Source organism: Erythrolamprus reginae, chromosome 6 (assembly GCF_031021105.1).
Source record: "Erythrolamprus reginae isolate rEryReg1 chromosome 6, rEryReg1.hap1, whole genome shotgun sequence".
NCBI lineage: Eukaryota > Metazoa > Chordata > Lepidosauria > Squamata > Dipsadidae > Erythrolamprus > Erythrolamprus reginae.
In genome coordinates this window covers 60988896-61016695 of record NC_091955.1, presented here as the reverse complement: position 1 = coordinate 61016695, position 27800 = coordinate 60988896, and the positions used below count along the sequence as shown (strand labels likewise).

Sequence of the window (27800 nt, the reverse complement as noted above, 5' to 3'; positions counted from 1 at the left end):
TAATAATAATAATAATAAAATTCTCATCCCCACATTATTTATCTTTGTACTTCATATTTGGTTGAAATATCGTTCTTTGACTCATTTATTTTATGTGAACTTGGAAGAAAGGCTTTAAAGATTCCTCATTATGAACCGTTTCCATAAATGTTCCTCACTTTCTTAAAAAGGAGACAGCTGAACCTACACCTATTCCTTAATAATTTTAGGACATTTTAAACAATTTGTGGGAAGGAAAATTTCCTGTCATATAGGCATATGAATTGATTCTGTTGCTATCACAGTTCAGAGATGATGATGATATGAAGCAAGATCTGAAAAATCTGCTTATCAGAGGCAAATAAATTTGAGATAAATGCATACAAGATATGTAGAAATCCTAATTCAAGCTATATTCAATAGTGTTAAAAATCTATTATCTGTTTCTACCATTCCATATGAATATTTCTCCAACATAGTATGTATTCTTGGAATATGAGACTTTTTTTAATATACAAACTCACATCTTTATTTATTCAGCCATATAATATAATTTATTCAGAGTATAATGCAAAAAGTATGTAATATCTCCAAAATCACAATGAAAGAACACAGGGTTTGAGAAAGCGGCCAACACTTATATGGAAATTGATTCCAGAACAGAATAATAATCTGATTTAAATGACAACCTCATACAGAGAGGACATTTTTCTAAGTTGCTGTTGTTTACAGTAATTGTAGTTGTCCTATTTCTGTTATGGAGCTGAAAAAGATTCAGAGTTCCACTCTGGAAAAATTGTCCTCTGCTTTAGAGGTTTTTTTCTGAAACAAAGCAGAATAAAGAGAAACACATCATATCATGAAAGAATATATATATATATATATATATATATATATATATATATATATATATATATATATATATATATATATTGACAAAAGAGTTAAGCTTAAGCCCTTCTGCCTCCGATTTATTGTTCAATTTTAGCTCAGTGTCACTTGCACAAATCAGAAACATGTAATCCTAAAAATCAAACCACCTTAGCATAAAAATAAACTTCTTGCAACAGATCTTTTTTGTTTGTTTGTTTGTTTGTTTGTTTGTTTGTTTGTTTGTTTGTTTGATTGATTGATTTGTATGCCACACCTCTCCGTAGACTCGGGGCTGCTAACAACAATAATAAAACAGCATATGACAAATCTAATATTTAAAATAACTAAAAACCCTTATTAAAAACCCAAACATACCATGCATCAATTGTATAGGTCTGGGGGGAAAGGAATATCTCAATTCTCCCATGCCTGATGACAGAGGTGGGTTTTAAGGAGCTTACGAAAGGCGAGGAGAGTGGGGGCAATTCTGATCTCTGGGGGGAGCTGGTTCCAGAGGGAGCTGGTTCCAGAGAAGGCTCTTCCTCTGGGTCCCACCAAATGATACTGTTTAGTCGACGGGACCCAGAGAAGGCCAACTCTGTGGGACCTAACTGGTCGCTGGGATTCGTGCGGCAGAAGGCGGTCCCAGAGATATTCTGGTCCGATGCCATGAAGGGCTTTATAGGTCATAACCAACACTTTGAATTGTGACCGGAAACTGATCGGCAACCAATGCAGACTGCGGAGTGTTGGTGTAACATAGGCATATTTAGGGAAGCCCATGATTGCTCTTGCAGCTGCATTCTGCACAATCTGAAGTTTCCGAACACTTTTCAAAGGTAGCCCCATGTAGAGAGCGTTACAGTAGTCGAGCCTCGAGATGATGAGGGCATGAGTGACTGTGAGCAGTGACTCCTGGTCTAAATAGGGCCCCAACTGGTGCACCAGGCGAACCTGGGCAAATGCCCCCCTCGCCACAGCTGAAAGATGTTTCTCTAATGTGAGCTGTGGATCGAGGAGGATGCCCAAGTTGCAGACCCTCTCTGAAGGGGTCAATGATTCCCCCCCCCCCAGGGTGATGGATGGACAGATCGAATTGTCCCTGGGAGGCAAAACCCACAGCCATTCCGTCTTATCAGCGTTGTATTTGAGTCTGTTGACACCCATCCAGACCCCAACAGCCTCCAGGCACTGGCACATCACATCCACTGCTTTGTTGACTGGACATGGGGTGGAGATGTACAACTGGGTATCATCCGCGTACTGATGATACCTCACCCCATGCCCTTGGATGATCTTGCCCAGCGATTTCATGTAGATGTTAAATAGCAGGGGGAGAGGACCAACCCCTGAGGCACCCCACAAGGTAGAAGCCTAGAGGTCGACCTCTGACCCCCCGCTAACACAGACTATGACTGACCGGAGAGGTAGGAGAAGAACCACTGCAGAACAGTGCCTGCCACTCCCAACCCCCCAGCCGGCACAGAAGGATACCATGGTTGATGGTATCGAAAGCTGCCGAGAGGTCGAGAAGCACCAGGACAGAGGATAAACCCCTGTCCTGGGCCCACCAGAGATCATCCATCAACGCAACCAAAGCAGTTTCCGTGCTGTAGCCGGGCCTGAATCCTGACTGCTGAGGGCCTAGATAATCAGCTTCTTCCAAGGACCGCTGGAGCTGGAGCGCCACCACCTTCTCAACAACTTTCCCCATAAAGGGAAGGTTGGAAACTGGTTGTTAAGAATGGCTGGGTCCAGGGAAGGCTTCTTGAGGAGGGGGCACACGAGTGCCTCCTTGTAGGGATCCGGAAAGGACCCCCTCCCCAAAGAAGCGTTGACAATCTCCTGGACCCAGCTCCGTGTCATCTCCCTGCTGGCCGAGATCAGCCAGGAGGGACACGGATCCAGTAAGCAGGTGGCGGAACTCACAGCTCCAATGGCCTTGTCCACTTCATCAGGTGTCACCAGATCAAACTCTTCCCATACAGATGGACAGATGGATTGCTGCCCTTTTTGGCTAAGAGCCTAAGAATCTGTGCAATGACAGCATTTGTATGACACATGGCATCTGATGTGCTGAATTACTAGAACTCATGAATCAACTGTCAGAATGCAAAAGCAGGTTTTAAAAGAATAAGCTAGTTATTGCTCAAAGACTAAGTATTCTACAATACTGTTCTGCCTAAGACTTTTTCCTTAAAGCAGATAGACCTCTAAGTGTTCCTGTTGTTTATAATTTATTTATTTATTACTTAGATTTGTATGCCGCCCCTCTCCGAAGACATTGTAATAGAAATGTGCAAGATATGTATTTTTCCTCTAACAAAACGCAGTTCCTTGGTGGAAGAGAGTGATAGGAAACCTGGTAATTTGGGAAACAGAAAGCATTAGGGCTTTTGACAATACATTGTATACAATTTCTGATTATTTATATTACAAGAATGGGTCTTCATTTTTAACAACATCACTAAGGTTTATAATTAATTCTTAAGATTGCTTCTGTCAAAGAAGTAAACCAATTTTATGCCTATTAATTCTCAAACCTTGCCCAAGGTCTGAAGTATCTGTACACACAAAGTTTACCACAGTTCTCTATTTTTCCATGAGTCTAAAGCTTCCTTTCTCTAATCCCTAGAAACATATAAATAAACATAAACCCAGAATTTCCAGAGGTTGGAAAAACAAATTGTGCAAAGATGTCAACATAAGACACTGAATGTAATCATTCAAACCAGTCCAATTTGTATTACCTATTCCAATTCTAGAGTTTCAGGTTTTAAAAATTAATAACCAATAGAACATTTCTAAAAGTTATGGAATTGCACAGCTTTTCAAAAGGAGAAAGCAGTTCTTTGGTAAGACATTAGCTAAATTAGATAACATTTTTATGTGAGCATCTTTCTGAAAATTAGCATGAACTCCAAATACACTTAGATTAGAGAACGCTAAGTTGGACAAAGCTGATAGGGGATAGGAAGAAATGTTTTGAAACCCTACATTTTTTTTCATGCAAAAACATGAAAATGATGTTGACAGGGAGAGAAAACTAGCACCAAATTTCCAGGATGATGTCAAGGAAACAGCAAACTGTTGACTAGTCAAGGAATCATGTGTACAAAAACTCATTCTGTATACTCACTTCTCCCTTTCTCTCCAAGAAGGCATTACAAAAATCTGTTATTCCCTCCACAGATACTTCATCCAGAGGCAACACATCCTGCTCCTCATCTGCAGTGCAATAGGCAGCCAGGGCAGGTATCTGGGACTTCTTTAAGTGGAAATAAGACAGAACCCGATCATTGCTCTCGATGCTGATGTCCACTAGGATAAATAGAGCCTTCAAGGAAAGAACAAAAACATAATTTTAAAAAGTTCATAGAGCAAATAAATGTGATAACACAGATTTATAACAATGAGGAATTAAAGGATGATAAGATTTCGCCAGAATTGTCTTTCTAAACCCAATCTCCCAAGGCTTCTAAATTTATCCAGAGAAGTATAAACCTTTTGCAAGTTTATTCATTAATTGCATTTATAAGTAATCATAAAGACTATTGTAGATTAAATCCCACTAATTAAAAAGGCAGATTTCAGCAGGAGAAAAAAAACTTGTATCAGTAATATTATCTGTTCTGCTGGTGTGTTTCAACCACCCATAATTACAGGGTAATTAGTCCAGGTAGACACACACCACACGATAAAAGGAAAACCCAAAAGTTTTTATAAACAGAAAAACAGAAACAGCTCCCTTTTTAAATGTCAGAGGGATTTTCTGGTACACACAGGTGAAATGCAATCCAATTGCTCACCCAATAACTGTGAAATTGAGTCCAATTCTAAAGTCCATAGAGTTCACACACAATCTTGAACAGCACAAAAACCACGATCTTGACGAAATAATTAATCAGATAAACTGCCATGAGGCTAAAACACCAGGATGCGCTTTTATCTGTAGCACTAATTACAGCAGCCCCACCCAACCACAGGTGGCCTCATTTTCTCTTGTAATAATCCTTCAGTTGTTGTCTCCTATGTATCACTCTACGCATGCATGGATGTGTCATTAATTCTTGTTCAAAATCTAGGGATGATACAGATGATTGATCTCCTCCTGGGCTGTCTGCCAAACTCCCCTCCTCCCTGTCAGAGGAGACTTTGTCAGCAGATTCCACTGGGAGCAAAACAGGCCTGCGGCATGTGGATGTCTCCCCCACATCCACCTCCACATTCCTTGGGGCAGGAGCTGGGCCAGAGCTAACCACAACAATTATCTTACAACATTTCCTTTTTTAATCATATAGCTATGTTATGCAAACTAATCCAAAATGTATATGGATTTGATGATTGGATTGGACTTCAAGAAAAGATTTTGCAAATACTGAAAAGTCAATTCCATGTTCATTTGGAGGATTGTTTCCTTCCAATTCTTGATTCAACTGGTCTACTTTTCATACTCTTGATGTCAAATTCTATTCTGCCACAAGGATCAGACTGGCAAGTTGCATAACCTGCAAGTATTTACTCTGGACAACTTAAAGAAAGTGATTGGTATCTTTCCTTGGCTTTGTTATTTACCAAAGGAAAACCAACCACCAAAGGCTCTCCTTACCATGTAGTAAGGAAGAGATAGATAAGTGTTGATGAGTGCTATTAATGATAGAATTAGCCCACTGCCAAATTGCCCAACAACTTGTCTACAGATGCAGAGGTGTTCCATGTCTGTGATCTAACATGCCATATATTGAGAATTGAACCCAAGATTAGAAATAAGCCAGGTCTCAGTTGTGAAGAAAAGGACACAAGTGACAATTAGGCTTATAGCTGTGTAGGAAGGATACAGGATGAAGTTGGAGGGAGTGATCCATAATGAATAAATATTGTCCTTGATTAATTCTGCAAGGGAATGGTAGAGCTAGAAACAAGGAGGTACACTATAGCTGGCAGTACCCAAAATTAATCATTGGAAAAGGCAAAACTTTGTTGTAGTCTGTCACTGATCACAAAAGCAGCAAAACATAGTATGCAAAAGTCATGCTATGTTTGGTTTAAACTAGTGTTTTGTGCTACACAGGCCTCTTAGCTTCCCTATTCATTATACTATTTAAATTCAGCTTTACTACTCTTTCAACAGCATGAAGACTATGCTAAAACTGCAAGCATTTTGGACCCTGGCAATACTCAGGCGAGGTGATGACTTCCGCATCCCAAACCAAATTGATTATGGAAGATAGTGCTAATAATTAGAGAATGTTCCTGTATTAAATGATTATGGAATCACCAGTATATTTTCCAAGGGCTGTAGTATTTAGGAAAATAACAGAAATAACAAAAATGTCATCCTCATAAATCTAGAAAAACCGATTTAGTGTCCTCAGTGCCCTGTTCATTTGGCAAGTTTCAGGAACAAGAGTGCCATAGTTTTGGGAAGTAATTCTAAAGGTAGATGCAATTTTCAAAGGCCCTGAAAAAAGGCAGATGGAGCACTAGAAACATAGAAACATAGAAGACTGCCGGCAGAAAAAGACCTCATGATCCATATAGTCTGCCCTTATACTATTTCCTGTATTTTATCTTAGGATGCATATATGTTTATCCCAGGCATGTTTAAATTCAGTTACTGTGGATTTATCAACCACGTCTGCTGGAAGTTTGTTCCAAGGATCTACTACTCTTTCAGTAAAATAATATTTTCTCATGTTGCTTTTGATCTTTCCCCCAACTAACTTCAGATTGTGTCCCCTTGTTCTTGTGTTAACTTTCCTATTAAAAACACTTCCCTCCTGGACCTTATTTAACCCTTTAACATATTTAAATGTTTTGATCATGTCCCCTCTTTCCCTTTCGTCCTCCGGACTATACAGATTGAGTTCATTAAGTCTTTCCTGATATGTTTTATGCTTAAGACCTTCCACCATTCTTGTAGCCCGTCTTTGGACCCATTCAATTTTGTCAATATCTTTTTGTAGGTGAGGTCTCCAGAACTCAACACAGTATTCCAAATGTGGTCTCACCAGTGCTCTATATAGCAGGATCACAATCTCCCTCTTCCTGCTTGTTATATCTCTAGCTGTGCAGCCAAGCATCCTACTTGCTTTCCCTACCGCCTGACTGCACTGTTCACCCATTAGAACCCACTAGTTCTACTGACTTCTCTAAGTTCATTTCTGCAGTTAAAGGGTGCCCCAGATACTATGTAATAAAAAAGCCGAAGAAATAGAAGCATAGCATACCCTGAATGTGTTAAAAATATGGAATATTTTTGCAGCCGCAGCTGACTACCAATATGAAACAAAAATGATCCAATTAACTTTTCTTTCTGCTGATAAAATAATTATCATTGTAGCACAGTGCCAGTAAATGGGTGGTGGAATGGAACAGCTGAATATTGAGCCTTCTCCATTTCATCAGCTTTCTTCTGGAGAATGTATATGGATGGAGCATATGTTCCAAGTCTGTGTTTACAAAAATTTGGTTTCTGTTTGCTAGCCTAGTTTTAAGTCACATGCATACACACACATACACACACACACACACACACTGAAAATATGACGAAGCTTATACAGTGATACCTTGTCTTACAAACTTAATTGGTTCCGGGACGAGGTTCTTAAGGTGAAAAGTTTGTAAGACAAAACAATGTTTCCCATAGGAATCAATGGAAAAGCGATTAATGCGTGCAAGCCCAAAATTCCTTTTGCCAGCCGAAGTGCCCTTTTTTGCGCTGCTGAGGCTCCCCTCCATGGGAAACCCCACCTCCGGACTTCTGTGTTTTTGCGATGCTGCAGAGAAATCCCAGCAGGGGAATCCCAGCATCTGAAAAACAAGTGCTTCACTGGCAACAGAAGTCCAGAGGTGGTGTTTCCCATGGAGGGGAGCCTCAGGAGAATCCCAGCAGAGCAAAAACGGGTGCTTCGCTGGCAATGGAAGTCCAGAGGCGGGGCATCCCAGCGGTGGCGGTGGGTTTGTAAGGTGAAAATAGTTTGTAAGAAGAGGCAAAAAAATCTTAAACCCCGAGTTTGTATCTCAAAAAGTTTGTATGACGAGGCGTTTGTAAGACGAGGTATCACTGTAATTTGAATTAATAAAATGAAATGATAGAACTAAAAGATTTAAAAATCAGTGGTTTTTCTAATCAGAAATGTGCACTTAAAATAGGATCCTTCCACTTTCATGTATATTATATATAATAATAAAAGTTTGCAGAATCATTCTTAATTTGAGTGGGGAAGTGTTGGGGGATTGTGCACTATCACACTCACATTTAATCCTCCTGCTTCCCCCATTTGTATTTTAATATATGAAATATGATGAAAGCAGAACTAGCTCTTCCCAAAAAACCCCTTTTGTGGTATTGACTAGGAATATTTCGGACTTACCTTGCCTTGAAAGGCCACTGCTGCTTCCCGGTACTTGTTAATCCTCTCAGTATGCAGCGGTGAACTTTTGTCACTGAACAGAAGAAGATGAGTCTGAACTGCGCTACTAAAGAGGCCCACTGCAGTCTGTCACAATTAATAGAACAGATGAAGTAATATGTTGATTAGAGAATGTAAGCATTAATTCTCACATGTTCAAATTAGCCCTCAGCTATGAGATAGATTTATAGTCAAGGGTTGGAAGAGGATGCAACTGAGTTGAAGGGCTAGAGAAACAACCACAGCAGATGATGCTTAAGATTATTTAAATCTGCCTGGAGGCTGTTGGGGTCTGGATGGGTGTCAACAGACTCAAACTCAACCCGGATAAAATGGAGTAGCTGTGGGTTCTGTCTCCCAAGGACAATTCCATCTGTCCATCCATAACTCAGAGAGGGTCCGCAACTTGGGCGTCCTCCTCGATCCACAGCTCACATTAGAGAAACATCTTTCAGCTGTGGTGAGGGGGACGTTTGCTCAGGTCCGCCTGGTGCACCAGTTGCGGCCCTATCTGGACCAGGACTCACTGCTCACAGTCACTCATGCCCTCATCACCTCGAGATTCGACTACTGTAATGCTCTCTACATGGAGCTACCTCTGAAAAGTGTTCGGAAACTTCAGATCGTGCAGAATGCAGCTGCGAGAGCAATCATGAGCTTCCTTAGGTATGCCCATGTTACACAAACACTCCGCAGTCTGCATTGGTTGCCAATCAATTTCTAGTCACAATTCAAAGTGTTGGTTATGACCTATAAAGCCCTTCATGGCATCGGACCAGAATATCTCCGCATGAATCCCAGCGACCGATTAGGTCCCACAGAGTTGGCCTTCTCCGGGTCCTGTCGACTAAACAATGTCATCTGGCGGGTCCAAGGGGAAGAGCCTTCTCTATGGCGGCCCTGACTCTCTGGAACCAGCTCCCCCCGGAGATTAGAACTGCCCCCACCCTCCTTGCCTTCCGTTTACTCCTTAAAACTCACCTCTGCTGTCAGGCATGGGGGAATTGAGGCATTCCCCCCCTCCCCCGGGCCTATACTATTTATGTATGGTATGTCTGTGTGTATGTCTGGTTTAATAATGGGGTTTTAAAATGTTTTTTAAATTTATTAGATTTGTCATGAATTGTTTAATTGTATGCTGTGAGCCGCCCCGAGTCTACGGAGAAGGACGGCATACAAATCTAATAAATAAATAAATAAATCACATTTACTTTTTTAAATGGAAAATTGGTATTTTCCAGTTGGAACTGAAACTATAAATAGAAAATTAAAATGGTGAGTGACTATAGATAAAGGCTTAGTTTAGAACGATATCCACCTGCCCAGAACAATGAGATAGCTACATCAATTATAACAGAACTAAAAATTTTCCAAGCATGTCTGTTAAGCTTTGAAAAACAGACTGAACTGACTCAAAATTGGTTACTCTTTTGAAGTTTGCCTGATGTTTGATCTGTTTCCTTTTTTTTGAAATGTCTTTATTTCTTTTTAAATCTTTTGCTAGTAACATTGCTGATATAAACACAATTTACAAATGTTATATTTAAGGCCATTGAACCAAGATATAGGCCTGGTTTCAAGGAAATAAATATGGAGAGGAGAAAAGTATGACTAGTGTTGGTGCATATTCCACTGAGTAATCTGTATACCTCATCCCCTATATTTGTATTTATTTATTTTATTTATTTATTTAGTCCAATACACAATGAGGGTTTTAGTGAGTATATATCAATATACACATAGTAAAATACATGATGAAGGTTATAGAGGATATACTCATAGTAAAATATATCTAAGAAATAATAGAAAAGAAGATATAGTAATAGAACATATCAATGAAAGAATAGAAGAAGAGATATAGGAATAGAGGAAAGGTATAGGAGATATAGGAGAGCAATAGGACAGGGGACGGAAGGCACTCTAATGCACTTGTACTCGCCCCTTACTGACCTCTTAGGAATCTGGATAGGTCAACCGTAGATAGCAAACATGACATTGATAAAAGGACATGAAAGAAGTTATGTCAAAGACTAAATCACCTTCTCCAAATAGGGCTTCCTGCAATCCACACTGGAAGTGGCAAATTCTCTTTAACGTGCATTTTAATGTTGATTTTTGTCTTTACCATAGTTGTTGCTGTTGTACATCTAAATACTTATTTGGAGATTTCTACACCACACTTCATTTCACCTCACTTCACTTTACTTTGATACCTCAGTACTCATCCTTAATTGGTTCCAAGAAGCACAAAGAATACCAAAAACAAGGAGTATCAAACAATTTTTTCCATAAGGAATAATTTAATGAGTCACAAAACAGCTGACAATGACAAGTTCTAACTTGTCTGTTGAGAACCAAATAAATGATGAATTCTGGGACAAAATGTTTGTGTCAAAATGCATTGAATATCAAATTTGATGAATTTCAAAATAGTTGAATACCAAAGTACCATTGCACTTTAATTTAATTTACTTTATTTTACCTTACCTTACTTTCCTCGGAGAGGGGCGGCATACAAATCTAATAAATTATTATTATTATTATTATTATTATTATTATTATTATTACTACTACTACTACTACTACTACTACTACTACTACTACTTTGCAATTCAATAGAAAGAAGTTTCACTGAGTTCAGTGCTATTTTTTTTTCAGTTGCAGTCTTCTTTGTTTCTTACATATTTAAATATTTAAATACCTTGCAATTTTCATGTCATGTTTGTTGTGTCCAGAGGACAGTTAGGCCTTGTACCCGCCCCACATTCCTTGGGCGGGAAAATACTGTAAGGTGATTGGTTGGCTCAGCCTGGCAGCCCGGGATATATATAGCTGCCAGGCACGGCCATGTTTTGTCTTCGTTCTGTTCTGTAACCGTTACCTCTTGTTCAATAAAAAATCGTTCTTACTCCAAGATTGTAGTCCTTATTCCAGCAAGGATTCAACAATGTTCATGGATCATTTGGTTTCATCATGAATTTAATAAAATTGGCTGTATAGTATAGTGTGCTCTTCTAAGTCAGAACAGAGTGAAAGCAAACCTGCTGTAAATACTGAAATGACCACATGTGTATTCTCTCTAATATTACAATGATAAATTATAAAAACATAGCAGAAACTTGGAAAACATCATCTGGAATTGGAAGCCGCAAAGTCGAGATAGGGTGGAAGATAACACTAAAAGAAGGCACACATCACCTGGGAGTGGGATGATGGAGTGGCACACACTAAGTCTCTTTGAGCAGCCTCCAGTCCCCTGGCATTTATTGCATAGTCTCTAGGTGGTAGATAATTTGTCATCTGACTTTTCCTTTCCCCTTTCTCCCCCTGACACTTCCTGAATTGCAGCTGCTGCTCCCACAAGCCAAACAGAAAACCAGAGAGTCTGCAATTGACCTGCTGCTCCTTTATGGGCCTCATAGAACCACAGTGAGAGAAAGAGAAAGACCTCTGTGTCAAACCCTGCCAGCTTTTCCATTAAAAAAGAGGAATATGTGAGAGGATTCCAGAATTAATAAGAAAAGTTCAGTGAGTGCACTTCTTGAAGAACCTTCCAGCTCAGGCCACTGGGAGTCTACGTTGTGGGAGGTCCAAAATATTCTGGCCTTTGCTTTCAAAGCTCCATTCCTCTTTCCATGAAAATAGCTAGACTACAAAACTCAAGAAAAGACCAGGTCAGACATGGGCTCTGCTCTGATTATTAACCCACAACAGAGAGAAAATAGAAATCTCAGCAAGAGATGTTGTTGTGGTTAGCTCTGGCCCAGCTCCTGCCCCAAGGACTGTGGATGTGGGGGAGACATCCACATGCTGCAGGCCTGTTTTGCGCCTGGTGGAATCTGCTGGTGAAGGCTCCTCTGACCAAGAAGACATGAGTGACAGGGAGGAGGAGAGTGTTGCAGACAGCTCAGAAGGAGATCAATTATCTAGCTCCTCCTTAGATTCAGAACAAGAGTTAATGATACAGCCACGCATGCGGAGAGCGATGCATAGGAAACAACTTATTATTATTATTATTATTATTATTATTATTATTATTATTATCAAAGAAAATGAGGCCACCTGTGGTTGGGTGGGGCTGTGGTAATTAGTGAGGCTGCTATAAATAGCAGCCTGTGGGTTTGGCCATCGTGAAAGATTATCTGATCGTTGGGTTTCGTGACTGCTTTACTGACTTTGACCTTTTATGTGCTGATTTTTTCCCGCTTTGAAACTAAATCAGGGCAAAGTGTGTTTCACTTTGTGAAAGAAGAAGGACTGTGAATTGCCTCACAGCTGCTTGTAAGGGACTTGTACAAATTACCAGTTTGTTTGGAGACCAGTGCTCTTTGCTATACCAAAAGAGGGCTTGGTTTAAGTGAATTTTCATTATAAAGAACATTGTTTTGAATTTTCAAATGTGTGTGTGTCTGAAATTTGTACCTGTGAATTTTTGGGAGGAGTCTACCAGAGAGCCCGACAGAACAGATTTATTCCTCACATGCAGAGTTGAAATGCAAACATCTATTATAAAACTTAAATTACACCTGTGCAACTTTTTTTCCAGAGCAAGGACTGTAATTTTTTATTTTTTTATTTTTTTATTTTGTCCAATACACAATGAGGGTTTTAGTGGGTATATATATATATATATACACACATAGTAAAATACACGATGAAGGTTATAGAGGAGATACTCATAGTAAAATATATCTAAGAAAGAATAGAAAAGAAGATATAGGAATAGAACATATCAATGAAAGAATAGAAGAAAAGATATAGGAATAGAAGAAAGGTATAGGAAATATAGGAAAGCAATAGGACAGGGGACGGAAGGTTAATCTGGATTTTTAAGGCATGCAGGTCATATTTCATGCAGGTCATATTTCAAAAAGAAGGCATTAGGGCAGTGATGGCAAACCTTTTTTTCCTCAGGAGCCTAAAGAGTGTGCAAGCATGCCATAATTCAATGCCTGGGGAAGACAAAAACAGCTTCCCCCACACCCCGGAGGCCCTCTGGAGGCCGGAAATGGCCTATTTTCCAACTTCTGGGGGGCCCAGTAGCCTCGTGTTTCACCCTCCCCAGGCTCCAAAGCCTTCCCTGGAGCCAGGGGAGGGTAAAAAAAACCCTCTCCCATCCCCTGGAGGCTCCCTGGAAGCCAAAAACGCCCTCCCTGAGCCTCTATGAGAGCCAAAAATCAAGTGGCCAGCACACACATACACGTTGGAGCTCAGCTAGGGCAATGGTTTGTGTGCCAGCAGATATGGCTCCGCATGCCATCTGTGGCACCTGTGCCATAGGGTCACCATCACTGCATTAGGGCAAGAAGCAAAATAAAATACAATGATTACATTAATATATTTAATGCAGTTGTTTTTCTTTTTAAAAAATTACACTGGTACATTGGTGATCAATTGCTTTGAAATTCACTAACAAGGCATTTTGATGGGAACATTTTTTCCCAACACTAATTGTTTGGTACCCAATGCACAAGCTAGAACTTGTCAATGTCAGCTGCCTGGTGACTCATTGCATTATCCTTATGGAAAAAATTTCTCTGGTACTCATCATTTTTGGTACTCATTACACCTCCTGAAACCAATTAACAATGAGTATTGAGGTACCACTGTATAAGTCATTAGTTTCGGAGGTCTCTGGAAGCCACATGCAACCTAACTCTGCGGTCAACCTAACTCTGAGGTTTGACCTTTCTGCTCACGTGACCAAGCACATGCCACTGTGAATTATTTAGTGTAACAGACAATCTGACATTAAAACTTTCCTCCTATATATATCAATTCTTTTCCTTATAAGAATAAATTAAGCCTATTATTATAAATTAAAGTTAAATCATTATACACTCAGCAGTCAAATAAACTGTACTAGTTAGATTGTAGAAAATTCTTTTCTTACTACGGGGTTGTATTCAGTCACCCAACGGAGTCCATTGATCCGGACAAAGTGACTCAAATTTGCAACATCGACTTTTTTACCATCTGGGATTTCCAAATCTTCCCTTTTGTTATCCACCTGTAATAAAGCAAAGTTGCTATCACCACTGCACTTCAGTCACTGTTCTTTAAAACATTGCAGAAAGCATTTCAAGTGCAATAATAAACAATAGCCAATAATAATCCTTCAAGACTCAGATGATTTCCCCACTTTTGAGCAATATGTTTTCTAAACAGATTTTTAGCCTTCTGCCTCTCTCCAAACAAATTTCTTGTTCCATTCATTTCCTGTAAACTATGTTTTTGCTCAAGATTTTCATAGTAATGATTATCCTAGAAAATTAAAATTATAAAGTCTTTACTTTTTTGTGTAGCTAGAGAAATAGCTAACATAAATTTCTAAACTATCAGTAGTTGAATTATACTATCCTGGATTCTAAAATAGGTGGATTATTAAATGTTTGTGGCCTTTGAGAATGATTGAGAATGATTGAGAATGACTGAGAACTAATTTCTACTTTTTGCAAAAGTTCATCTGCTAATTTCATAACTTCTAGGCTTAATAAACACTGCCATAAGCATGTATGAATTTCCTGGAAACATTGTGCAAGCAAGAACCGTCTCCAATAATTACAGGCATTTTTCCAGAAGATCAAGGAAAAATATTCAGACTCCAAAAACTCCATTTGGGGGAACAGCTCTCCCACTGACATTTTCCGGGATTTTATTGACAGTCCCTTAACAGACAGGCAAGTAAGAAAAATTCAACAGCAAATTCCAGAGGATTAAGTCAGTGCTTATTTAAATTTCCTTACTGAAATATGCATGGTCCTATAGAGTATAAGTGGATGATTTGTATGAGAGAGGGAGATCATGGGCAATTCACATCTCTTTATTATATTATATCCACCAAGCAAAGGTGTTCTTTTCCCCAGAAATAGCTGTCCCAGCCCTTTTTATATATAGAAAGTATTTATGACTTTGCTATTACTATATGCCTTCAAATATCTAAGCAGCCATTAATGTCAATTATTCTTTGACTGGTATGGGAAGAAACCAAAAGAAACTCATAGAAAATAAGGAGTGTTAAACTGGTACAAAACAAGTGAGAGCCAGAACACATAAACTGTTGAGATACTTCCAGCAGTGACCATCAGAGTTGGTGGAAAAAAGCCTTTACTAGAAGTTGGAATGTACTACAGACTCTGTAAAAACAGATCAGCCCTATTCCAACACTGCACATATTTTGTTGTTGCATAAAGAATCTCCTATATCAGAAAAACAACATATATATGTATGTTCAGACAGACTTTCTTAATGAAAGTATTTTGGGAGGGTAAGTAACTCATCCAATGTCATTGGATTAAGCCTGGATTCGTTTTTTGATTGCAAAATTCCATGTCATCTTAATATATCCAGAAACCCCAAGGAATGTCAAGTATCGAACATAAACCCATCAAAAGTACTTAATAATCTACACAGCTATCCTCAGTTTGATGTTTTCGACTTATATAGTGCTGTAATCCCTGTTGCCTTCAGTTTACATATTAGCCTTGAACATGTAATCCAAAATAGCAATTAGTTGGTTATTTATTCCTCCATCTCAATATAACAAGGGAATTTAGTGATCACACTGGGGATCAACAAATCCATTACTAAGCACAATAGTCACTAAGCAGAAAATTATGTGAACACAATGGACTTACTACATCATTTCCTATTTGGTCATTAAGTCGATCATCTCATGGCTGTGACTTACAATTTCACTTCCATATTTTCCATTTATCTGCTTGCCACAAGTCATTTGGAAAGTACACAAATGTCAATCATGAGATTCAAGACTGCTGCAGCAACAGTCATAAATGCATATTTGTTTTGAAGTGCCTGAATGGCAATTCTGTGATTGTGGGACACTGCAACCATCATATATGTGAGGATTGATTGAAAACTTTTATTACTATTATTACAGTAAGCAAGGACTACCTAGTGTTCTGCCGGGCTCTATGGTAAGAGTCTCCTGAAAATTCAAGGGTACAAAGTTCAGACACACACACACACACTTGAAAGTTCAAAAACAATGTTCTTTATCACAAAAATTGAAAAGAAACAAAGCACCCTTTTTGTATTGCAAAGAGCACTCGTCCCAAAACAACCTGGTAGTCTGTACAATCCCCTTAATCAGTCCTTAAGTACTTAGCTAGCAGCTGTGAAGGAACGTCACAGCCCTCCTTCTTCCACGAAGTGAAACCCCACACTTTGCTCTGCTTTAGTTTCAAAGTCATCAAAAATCAACAAACAAAGTCTGGAAACAGCAAGGCACGGTCCTGAAGAACCAATGATCAGATAATCTTCCACAACGGCCAAGCCAACATGCTGCTATTTATATCAGCAGCTCTAATTACTGGAGCCCCACCCAAACACAGGTGGCCTCTCTTATCTCCTGTAATATTTCTTCAATTGGTCTCTTCTATGCATAATTCTGCGCATGCGTGGGTCTAACACTTCCTCATTCGAATCGACCCAAGATAATGGAGATTGGCTTCCTGGGCTGTGTGCCAAGCCCTTCTCTTCCAAGTCTCTCTCACCTTCTTCTTCGTCCGAGGAAACTGCACTACCTGACTCTGTCGGCAATAAAACAGGCCTATGACATGTTGATGTTTCCCCTGCATCCACCTCCACATTCCTTGGGACAGGAGCTGGGCCAGAGCCAACTACAAAACCTAGAACATAAGAATATAAGAAGAGCCATGCTGAATCAGGCCAAAGCCCATCCAGTCCAGCATTCTGCGTCACACAGTGGCCCACCAATTGTCCATGGGGATCTTGAGCAGAAAGAGAAGGCAAAACCCTCCCTTTCCCCTGACCACCAACAAATGAATAGCCAAAGGAAAAAAGAGATCTTCAAATGAATCTTGATACCTGGCAATTGCTGTACATGGATAGGTCCATGCAGTGTTCTTAGCAACAATTTTGGAAGTGGTTTGCCATTGCTTTTTTCCTAGGGCTGAAAAAAACGTCTGGTCCAAAGTGTCACCCTGCTGGCCCATTCCAGTATCTTAACTACTATGCCACTCTGGCTGTCAATAGAAGTATTAATTGGATGTATAATTGGAATTGATTTTTTTTTTAATCAAGCAGATAAATTCTGTGGTAGTTTAAATTGATAAAAAAGCACTTATTCAGACTTCATAGTAAGGACCAGTATCTACTCAAAGTAACTTAAATAATTTTCTGTACAAATCAGTCAATTGAAAATTCTACTTAATGGGGTGGGGGAGGCTGTATTTCTCAATAAGGACATTGTTAGTTTAGCTACCTCTCAAGAAGGGAAAAAAATCTTCCTGACCATATTTAATTTGCAGGTATGATTTATTTTCACTTTTTACCTCTTAATACTAAGGCTAAAAATAAGGGGGAGGGGGAATCAAGGTTTGTACTGGAGAAACAAAATGGAGTGAAGACCCTAAAACACAGTTTTAGAACTGTGGGCAAAAAACATTGTGTTACATCTAAAACACAGGTGTAACACGATGTTTTTTGCCTTTCTGGAGCTGGGGTGGGCGTGGCCTATGTGTGATGTATCCAGCCCACGGGCCACCAGTTTGACATCCCTGCCCTAAAATATGCAAATGGAAAAATGCCATTATAAATCATGTTAGGTAATAAACGTGCATCACTGTCAAGTAGATATATGCAAAACTTTTCATGGTGAAAACTCTGGAATGGACTGCTCCAACCCAACCAGGTATATACTGATTTTCAGTTCAACAGCCTCAATATTGTTTTCAATATAGTTGGAATGTTCTATTTTGAGGCTGAAATGTTGATACTAAAATCAGAATAATGTTGGAACGCTTCTGATAAGACAGAACCAGCCAGTTGGAATAGGACTTTTTAAAACTGGGTCATTCCAACCACAAAACCTTTTAAAGCAGGAACAGACAGTGCCAGCTGGAGTGTTTTCAGATTACAGAAAAGCAACTGGTTTGCTTAATGCTTTTGCATGTTTAGATATACATATATATGTAAATACAGAAGCAATCCATGCCAAACCTATCAAAAAAAAAAGATGTTTTATAACATAGAAGTATGCTAATGTAATGCAATAAATAACTAAACGTTTTATTAGCACTGTAACTCAGCCCATTATTCGACAAACTTGCTATTTATCTCCCTTTCATTTTTCAAAATCTGAAGAAGAACATTTAGCAAAAAAAAAAGGTATCATATGCTACTTTGGGCTTCATGGACCCAAGTTGGATAAAGCAACTCATTTATTTCTTCATAAGGTATATAATGCCCATACAGTTTGTACAATTCTCCTGGGCTGAAACTAAGCACAAATTCTCCAAGGTAAAATGGGGATGCATGGATTTTGGGGCAGGAAGGCAATGAACAAGCATATTACACAGCAGAAATGCTACTATTTAACTTTGCAGGGGAAGTATAAACTACCTAAATTTATAAAAATGTGCACTGATTAATATTATTTGATCTTGCTTTTTAAAATGCTGGAGTCATTCCAAAATATTCCATTGAATTTGTGGAGAGAGAGATTTTTTTTAAAAAAAAAGAAGAATAATGATCTTCATTGGATATCTTTCCTATACAATATATTCATAATTTGTTTCTATTACTCTTGGAACTATGAGTATGCTTGGCTGCATAGCTAGAGGTATAACAAGCAGGAAGAGGGAGATTGTGATCCCCTTATATAGAGCGCTGGTGAGACCACATTTGGAATACTGTACTGTGTTCAGTTCTGGAGACCTCACCTACAAAAAGATATTGACAAAATTGAACGGGTCCAAAGATGGGCTACAAGAATGGTGGAAGGTCTTAAGCATAAAACGTATCAAGAAAGACTTAATGAACTCAATCTGTATAGTCTGGAGGACAGAAGGGAAAGGGGGGACATGATCGAAACATTTAAATATGTTAAAGGGTTAAATAAGGTTCAGGAGGGAAGTGTTTTTAGTAGGAAAGTGAACACAAGAACAAGGGGACACAATCTGAAGTTAGTTGGGGGAAAGATCAAAAGCAACGTGAGAAAATATTATTTCACTGAAAGAGTAGTAGATCCTTGGAACAAACTTCCAGCAGACGTGGTAGATAAATCCACAGTAACTGAATTTAAACATGCCTGGGATAAACATATATCCATTGTAAGATGAAATACAGGAAATAGTATAAGGGCAGACTAGATGGACCATGAGGCCTTTTTCTGCCGTCCGTCTTCTATGTTTCTATGTTTCTAACCATCTCTTCATCCCTCTATCTCTGCCTTCACCCAGATGATGTTTTAATGAGGTAATTGCCTTGCCATATTTATAGTATCTTAAACCAAACTCAACAATGCTGTTATCCCTTAGCTGTAACACTCCCATTTTCCTAATGCATCATTTGCCATTTTTTCCTACAAAGCAGAAGGAAAATATGGGGTAGTTACAGAATATTTTGATTGATTGTGTTAGAGAGGGAGAATGGAAGAGGCAGACAGAAATGGCTTCGAAACAACAGCTCTTTATTTGACAACTAGTTACAACCCAGCAAAGGCTCTGTCTGACAGACAGCCCTTTTATAGGGAGCTGCCAGACAGTCTAGCCAATCAGCAGTCAGTGTTTCTTCCTCCAGAATGGAGGACCTGATTGAAGCCTATGTGCTTCAGTCTGAGAATGTAACACCCCTCCTCTCTTAATTGGGATAACTTAATGTGTGACATAGACACACAGATAGGCAGGGCGTTTAGTTGGTCTTTCAGACCTGCACAGCCTCAACCAATGGAATTCCCTGGATTTTAGCCCGGGGCATGGCTGGAGCTTTGAGGACTGGCTTGCTCAGAGCTCGCTGCCTGGGGCATGAGCATTGTTAGGTAAATCTTCCGGACTTGGTTGGCTTGAGTTCTCTTTGTTGGAGTGAATGAATGCTCCTGTTGGTTAAGCGCTGGCTCAGAAGTTAGTTCTGGTAGCCTAAGAGTGGAGTGGCTGAGTCGGCTTTGGAGTTGGTTAATGTGCCGCCTTCAGCTTCTACCATCTTCAAGCTCTACTCGGTAAGAGCAAGGGCCAATGATCTCTGTGACCATGGCAGGAAGCCAGAGAGGACCTCCAGCATAGTTGTGGGTGTATACTTGATCCCCTATGCTAATCTACTGGGGCCTCGGCAGAATAGTTAGGGTGTAGCCAATCTAGATGGGATCATAGCCCATGACCCATTGTATGTTCGGAAGGACTTCTACCAGTTGTGGTGCTAGGAGTGATATGCTGCACTAGTAAATATTTATTGATTCGAGTTTGCCAATCGCTTAGGCCCATGTGTGAAAGGGTTTATTCTGCTGATCTCACCATTCTCTCCACTTGACTATTGCTGGAGGGATGGATTGGTAAGCAAAGGGCATGCCTGAACCCCTGTTCTGCTCAATAAGTTTCAAATTGTAAGGCCGTGAATTGGTCCGTTGTCTGAAACCAGGACATTGGGCAGGCTGTGTGTGTAAAAAGGTCTCCATAGCACCTTGATACGTAGTGCCTCTACCATGGTGGTGGTAATGAGGGCTATCTCTAACCACTTCAAGTATTTGTCCACAACTACAAGAAAAGTTTGCCCATGAGTAGGGCCAGCGAAGTCAATGTGCACCCTGGACCAGGGTGACTTCGGCTGTTCCCATTTGTGTGGGGGCTCCTTTGGGGGAACTGGTTTGGATTCCTGACATGGAGAGAAGGTGGCCACCCATTCAGTAATATCCCGGTCCATGTTAAGCCACCAGACATAGCTTCTAGTCAAGGCTTTCATTCAGACAATCCCCGGACGGCTTACATGCAATGCTTCCAATACGGCGACATGCAGTTTCTATGGAACTACTACTCGGTCTCCTCAGAGAAAGCAACCCTGCAATACTGACAGTTCATTTTGTTTAGTCATTAAAATTTTAAATTCGGACCCAACAGACCCCTTCAGCCCCTCAACACCCAGTACAAGATTTAGGTAATTATTTTGTTCCTGGTAGAGTTGTGTGCAACCTCAAGTGAGGTTATTGGGCCAGAGTCCAAGCAGTCAATTAGAAGCACACATGTCTCAGGTGTGGGGTCTTTCAGTAGTTCCGGAAAGGGACAGCGGCTGAGAACATCAGCATGCCCCAAAGTCTGTCAGGCCAAAGGATTAGCCGGCAACTATCGGCGGTCAGGCTTCCGGGGTTTAAGCCGAATTGGCACTATGTTTCGGTCCAAATTGAATGAAATACATGCCTAGACTGCCACTAAAAACATCATCAAACTCCCTCAGAAAGTCTTCCATGGTGCTGTCGGTGATGGTGTTGATTCCAGTCATCCACATACTGAGGGCCTTGAACCACTCCAAGCTGAGCAGTGTGATGGAGCCATTGAAATTCTTGAATTGCATCTGGAAGGTGCTACAGCCGATAACTGGAATGCGGTTGTCTTGGTAGTCAGTCAGCCTTAGCTCTTGGCAGTTGTTTCTTCTGGATCCCCAGGATTGCTTGTTGTAGCGTGGCCCAGGATATGATGGTGAGAGATGGCCTGGTCTCTGTTGTGGTTAGCTCTGGCCCAGCTCCTGCCCCAAGGACTGTGGATGTGTGGGAGACATCCACATGCTGCAGGCCTGTTTTGCACCTGGTGGAATCTGCTGATGAAGGCTCCTCTGACCAAGAAGACATGAGTGACAGGGAGGAGGAGAGTGTGGCAGACAGCTCAGAAGGAGATCAATTATCTAGCTCCTCCTTGGATTCAGAACAAGAGTTAATGATACAGCCACGCATGCGGAGAGTGATGCATAGGCAACAACAACTGAGAGATTATTATCAAAGAAAATGAGGCCACCTGTGGTTGGGTGGGGCTGTGGTAATTAGTGAGGCTGCTATAAAGAGCAGCATGTAGGTTTGGCCATTGTGGAGGATTATCTGATCGTTGTGTTTCATGACTGCCTTGCTGACTTTGATCTTTGTGTGCTGATTATCCCCCCGCTTTGAAACTAACCCAGAGCAAAGTGTGTTTCACTTTGTGAAAGAAAAAGGACTGTGAATTGCCTCACAGCTGCAAGCTAAGTATCACAGAACTGATAAGGGACTTGTACAAATTACCAATTTGTTTGGAGACAAGTGCTCTTTGCTATACAAAAAGAGTGCTCTGTTTATTTGCATTTTCGGTATAAAGAACATTGTTTTGCATTTTCAAACGTGTGTGTGTCTGAAATTGTATCTGTGCATTTTTTGGGAGGATTCTACCAGAGAGCTCGACAGAACAGTCTCTCTTTCCATACTGCATGGTGACCCCTCGAGCAGAATGGCAACTCGCAGCTTCTTTTGGTGTGACATGATTGTTTGCCGGATTGTTGTTTGGCAGGCCTCGGTCCTGCTGGCCCAGTTGGTTCTCCTTCATGGCTGACAGCCATTATATTGAGGCTGCTTGGCATAGCCAGGTTTGCTCGGTGCTTGTTGTGTTGCCTGTGGTGAAGGCAGCTTGGCACAGCAGATTCTCGTTAGATGACCGTGACAGTCACAATGTTAACAGATGGCCTCACGGTATTGACAGTATTGATCAGAAAGTTGCAAAACACTATCCTTCTGATTGACACCCTTAAATTTATTTTATGAACCAAACTTTAGAATATCATATAGCAGTGATGGCGAACCTATGGCACGGGTGCCACAGGTGGCATGCAGAGCTGTGTTTGCTGGCACACGAGCCATTGCCCTAGCTCAGCTCCAACATGCATGTGTGTGCCAGCCAGCTGATTTTTAGCTCACACTGAGGCTCTGGGAGGGGGTTTTTGGCTTCCAGAGAGCTTCTGGGTGGGGTGGGGAGGGCGTGTTTACCCTCCCCTGGCTCCAGAGACGCCTTTGGAGTCTGGGGAGGGTGAAACATGAGCCTACTGGGCCCACCGGAAGTTGGGAAACAGGCAGGGAACATATTTCTGCCCTCTCCAGGCAATGAATTATTGGTGTGGGCACTTGTGCATGCATGACAGCACGCGCATGCTGTTTCAGCACTCAAGGAAAAAAAGGTTCGCCGTCACTACTATATAGATTCCTACATATTATAAATATGGCTGGAAAAAGTCCTTGTTTATACCTATTGGCTGTAACATTTAGATATCATTCAAGGAAAAAGCAGAACTGGAAAACAAAACCTACCATACGAAAAAGAGAGATGGTATTTTGAGTGATATTATAGTGAGAAAGAACTTGAGAACTGGTGCAGATCCCAAATGGTACATCTGGTATGTTTTTTACCATGGTAAGGAACTCTAAGGCTTCGGGTTTTTCTGAATCCTGAAAAAAAAAAGGGAACAAATTGAGAAAAGTTTTGCGACACTATGATGTATATAGAGATTGGGTTTTGTTCCCAGAGCTATCCCATTCATAATTCTAGGAACAGGAAAGAGTATATAAATTCTCTTAGAGCTTTTCCCGCAGTGCAATTGTACCATCACAGGGCAGGTCCCACTTTAGAAATGTAATTTAATGTATTATTTAAATAATGGTTTATCTGCCACTATCATTCAATACCGAAGCTCTGAGAGCAACAAGCAAATTAAACAAAAGTACATTTGAGGCTTTTCCAATTTTTAAATATATTTTAGGTGCAAAGATAGAGGAGGAGGGAGAAGGGAATGAAGATACGGTAGATAAAAAGATGATAGATGATAGAGATAGATAGGTAGACGATAGATAGAAAACAATGAATGAAAAATTCCCTGCATCCTGCATCACATTAAAGTTACAGTGGTTCCTCTACTTAAGAACTTAATTCGTTCCATGATCAGGTTCTTAAGTAGAAAAGTTTGTAAGTAGAAGCAATTTTTCCCATAGGAATCAATGTAAAAGCAAATAATGCATGCAAACCCATTAGGAAAGAAATAAAAACTCAGAATTTGGGTGGGAGGAGGAGGTGGAAGAAGAGGAGGAGGAGGACAGTCGCTGCTGATGGAAGAAGGGTAGGGGAGGGGAATCAAAAAAATCCAAAACTTTAAGGCTTTAAAAAAAAGTGATTGTTACTATAGGATTTGGTAATTGTGATTCAATAATATCTAAAATGCTACAGTTTCCTTGCAGCTATTCCTTTACAGGGATGTAGTGGGAGGAAAAGGTAAAAACAAAAATAAAAGGAGGACAGGAACATAAAGATATTGCATTGGAAAGGCAACACACAATGGAAGCAAGACATATTCTAAATCAGTGATTTTCAACCTTTTTTGAGCCGCGGCACATTTTTTACATTTATGAAACCCTGGGGCACATTGAGCGGGGGGGGGGGGGCGGCTAAAAAAAGTTTGGGCAAAAAAATTATATCTCTCTCTCTTCCTCCCCTTTGCTCTGTTTCTTTCTCCCTCCCTCTTTCTCTCCCTTCCTTCCTCTTTCTTTCTCTCTCCATCCCTCTTTCTTTATCTTCCTTCCTTCCTCTCTATTTTGCTCTTTCTCTCTCCCTCCCTACTTCCCTCTATATCTTTCTCTCTCCGTCCTTCCCTCCCTCTTTCTCTCTCTCTCTTGTTTTCTTTCTCTCTCTTGCTCTCTCTGTCTTTCTCTCTCTTGTTCTCTTTCTCTCTATCTTTCTTTCTTTTTCTTTCTTTCTCTCTTTCTTTTTCTCTCTCTTGCTTTCTTTCTCTCTGAGCTTCGCGGCACACCTGACCATGTGTCGCGCCACACTAGTGTGCCACGGCACACTGGTTGAAAAACACTGTTCTAAATGAAAGTAAGAATTCAGTAAGAATTTCTTCCAAATTGACTGTCTTTTACACTTAGCAGCAATTTAAGGGGAGAACGCTGACATCTGGTGGCTATTTATTTTCACAGACTCCATTGAAGATGCATTTTTAGATCACTTAACTCAGTGTTTCCTAACCTTGGCAACTGAAGATATTTGGACTTCAACTCCCAGAATTCCCCAGCCAGCGAATGCTGGCTGGGGAATTCTGGGAGTTGAAGTCCAGATATCTTCAATTGACACAGTTGGGAAACACTGACTTTACTATACAAAACCTCATAAAGATGTTTTCTGTTTGTAATGTGTCCTAATCTTCTCTAATAATAATTAAACAGCATGGTTTAGACCAGTGAGGGCAAACCTTTTTTTCCTTGGTTGCCGAAAGAGTGTGGCGCCTGCTATTGCACATACGCGAGTGCCCACCCCCATGATTAAATGCCTGGGGAGAGCAAAAACAGCTTCCCCCACCCTCTGGAGGCCTTCTGCAGGCCAGAAACGGCCTGTTTCCCAACTTCTGGTTGGGCCAGTAGGCTTGTGTTTCCCCCTTCCCAGGCGCCAAAGGCTTCCCTGGAGTTGGGGGAGGGTAAAAACGCCCTCCCCCATCCCTCTGGGGGCTCTCTGGAAGCCAGAAACGCCCACCCAGAGCCCCTGTGTGAGCTAAAAATCAGCTGGCTGGTACACAGAATCATTTTCGAGTTGAGCTAGGGCAATAGTTCACGTGCCAGTAGATATGGCTCCACGTACCACCTGTGGCACCCGTGCCATAGGTTCGCCATCACTGGTTTAGACAGTTAAAATTGGCTTATTGGTGCATTATACAGTGTTTATTATTGCTGTTGTATTTTTATTGTTAGAGAGAAGCATTCTTGGAATATTTTATAACTCTGTCAACATTTTATTTATTTATTTATTATTTAGATTTGTATGCCACCCCTCTCCGCAGACTCGGGGCGGCTCACAACAAAGTGAAACAATTTACAACAAATCTAAATTACAGTTTAAAAATATTTTTAAAAACCCATTTGTTTAGCTATGTTCAGATCAAGGGTGGGCAGGGGTGGGCTACTACCCGGATGGGGGGAAACGCAGTAGGGTAGCGAAATGGAGCTCCACCCCAGAACACCCAATTTGCACTGAAAGATGTTGAAAGAAAATGAAGGGTGTCCTACATAAGCCACGGCCACAGTGTGGTAGTAAAAATCTTGGTAGCCCTTCACTGGTTCAGATAGAATATCCTTGGTACAGGAAAGGGGATTCTTGAGCCCCGCAAATAGAAAACTGTTTTGGACTATCTTTATGGAAAGAAATTTTTAAAACATAGTTTTAAAATGTCCTTTTAAAACCATAGTACAAAAACGTTTAATGTGGATACGTTCTTGCAGGTAGAATTTACATGGGCCTTCCTTAACGTTACACTTTTTTGATATAATTCTCATAATTCCCAAACAATACGGATCAAGATTGTGAGTTCTAGATCAATCATGTTTAATAGGATTTATTGATGCCTTTTGAGGAGACTCCGGGGGAGACCCTCTTGTAGCCCTGGAAGCTGTAGGAAGATAGCATGTGTTCAGCTGGCTCTGATTATGAGAAACAACCTTCAGAAAACATGTTGAGAAAATAGACAAACATATTATGTGCCCTTGGGGTTAATTTGTCACTGATTCAATAATGCAGCCTTCCCTAACCTAATGCCCTCCACATGTTTTTGACCCAGCATATCCTGGAGGGTAGTAGCAGGTTGGAAAATATTGCTGTCGTGATTTTTTAACTTGGTTTTTTCTTGTGTCCCTGTTACAGGCAGATAAATTTTTCCTTTATAACATGCTAATTATACCTTTCCAACTTCCCACAATGAATTCCTCAATTAGCAAAAAGTTGTTGGTTTAAAAAACTTCTTTTGCATTTAAAAAAAATCCTTAAAAATAGTATAACTTAGAAAAATAATAATATAAAACATTAATAAACTATTTTCAAAACAATGTTAAAGTAGGAAGGACTGTTTAAAAGTTTGAATTAAAAAGATAAATCTTGATTCTTTTTGAAAGCAATGAGGAAAAAATATTTTCTATAGCAGTGTTTCCCAACCGTGGCAACTTGAAGATATTTGGACTTCAACTCCCAGAATTCCCCAGCCAGCGAATGCTGGCTGGGGAATTCTGGGAGTTGAAGTCCAAATATCTTCAAGTTGCCAAGGTTGGGAAACACTGTTCTATGGGATTAAAAACTGCAATTGGCCACAAGAAAGATAAGCCAATGTTTCTCAACCCAGCAAGTTTTAAATGCATATTCTTCAATATATTATATATTATTATAAGAGACTTATAATATATACAAAACAAACTATCTGGGGGGAATACAGCATGCTAAATATGGTTCCCTTAAATATAGTTTATGAAAGTAAACACATTTTTCATAGTTGACACAATGTACTAAGCTATAAATCACAGGTAATAAGCATAATGCCTAGGTAAAAGTACTAAGCGCCAAGCCGAACCATAATGCATTTTCTGTAAAACCAATCCCTCAGTATCTTGTTGCATTTCAACAGACCTGAAAGAATCCAACAACTACCAGCTCAGCTCCATCAATGAAGGCTGCAGTACTTGGGATATCTTCCAGAAGCAAAGGCTTCCTTTCCTCTTTGATAGTATCTGGAAGAAATAGAAGGAAGGTACTGTTTAGCCAGCATCTTGTCATAATGACCTGCTTTGAATTTTCATATTAGCAAATCTTCACCGGGACAAATTGTTAGTTCACACGTTTGTCTTTAAATACTGCCTGGGAATAACATAACCAATGGGGGGGAAATGTCCTTTTCTGATTTTGGTGTCACCTGCCATGTTGCAGCACAGAGCATTCTTGGATGAGGTACCCAATGTTTAAAATT

General features: G+C 40.2%; 1 protein-coding gene across 1 annotated transcript; it reads right to left on the bottom strand.

The window, feature by feature from the left end:
- Positions 1 to 601: 601 nt before the first annotated feature.
- Positions 602 to 27736, bottom strand: LOC139169006 (endoplasmic reticulum resident protein 27-like; the record flags this gene model as incomplete). Its single annotated transcript, XM_070754794.1, is given in 9 exon segments — positions 602 to 801; positions 3992 to 4189; positions 8229 to 8354; positions 14161 to 14277; positions 23341 to 23478; positions 27464 to 27564; positions 27650 to 27671; positions 27673 to 27717; positions 27719 to 27736. Coding segments are annotated over 9 exon segments (813 nt in total), but the record flags the coding sequence as incomplete, so codon positions are not given.
- Between the last annotated feature and the right edge of the window lie 64 nt (positions 27737 to 27800).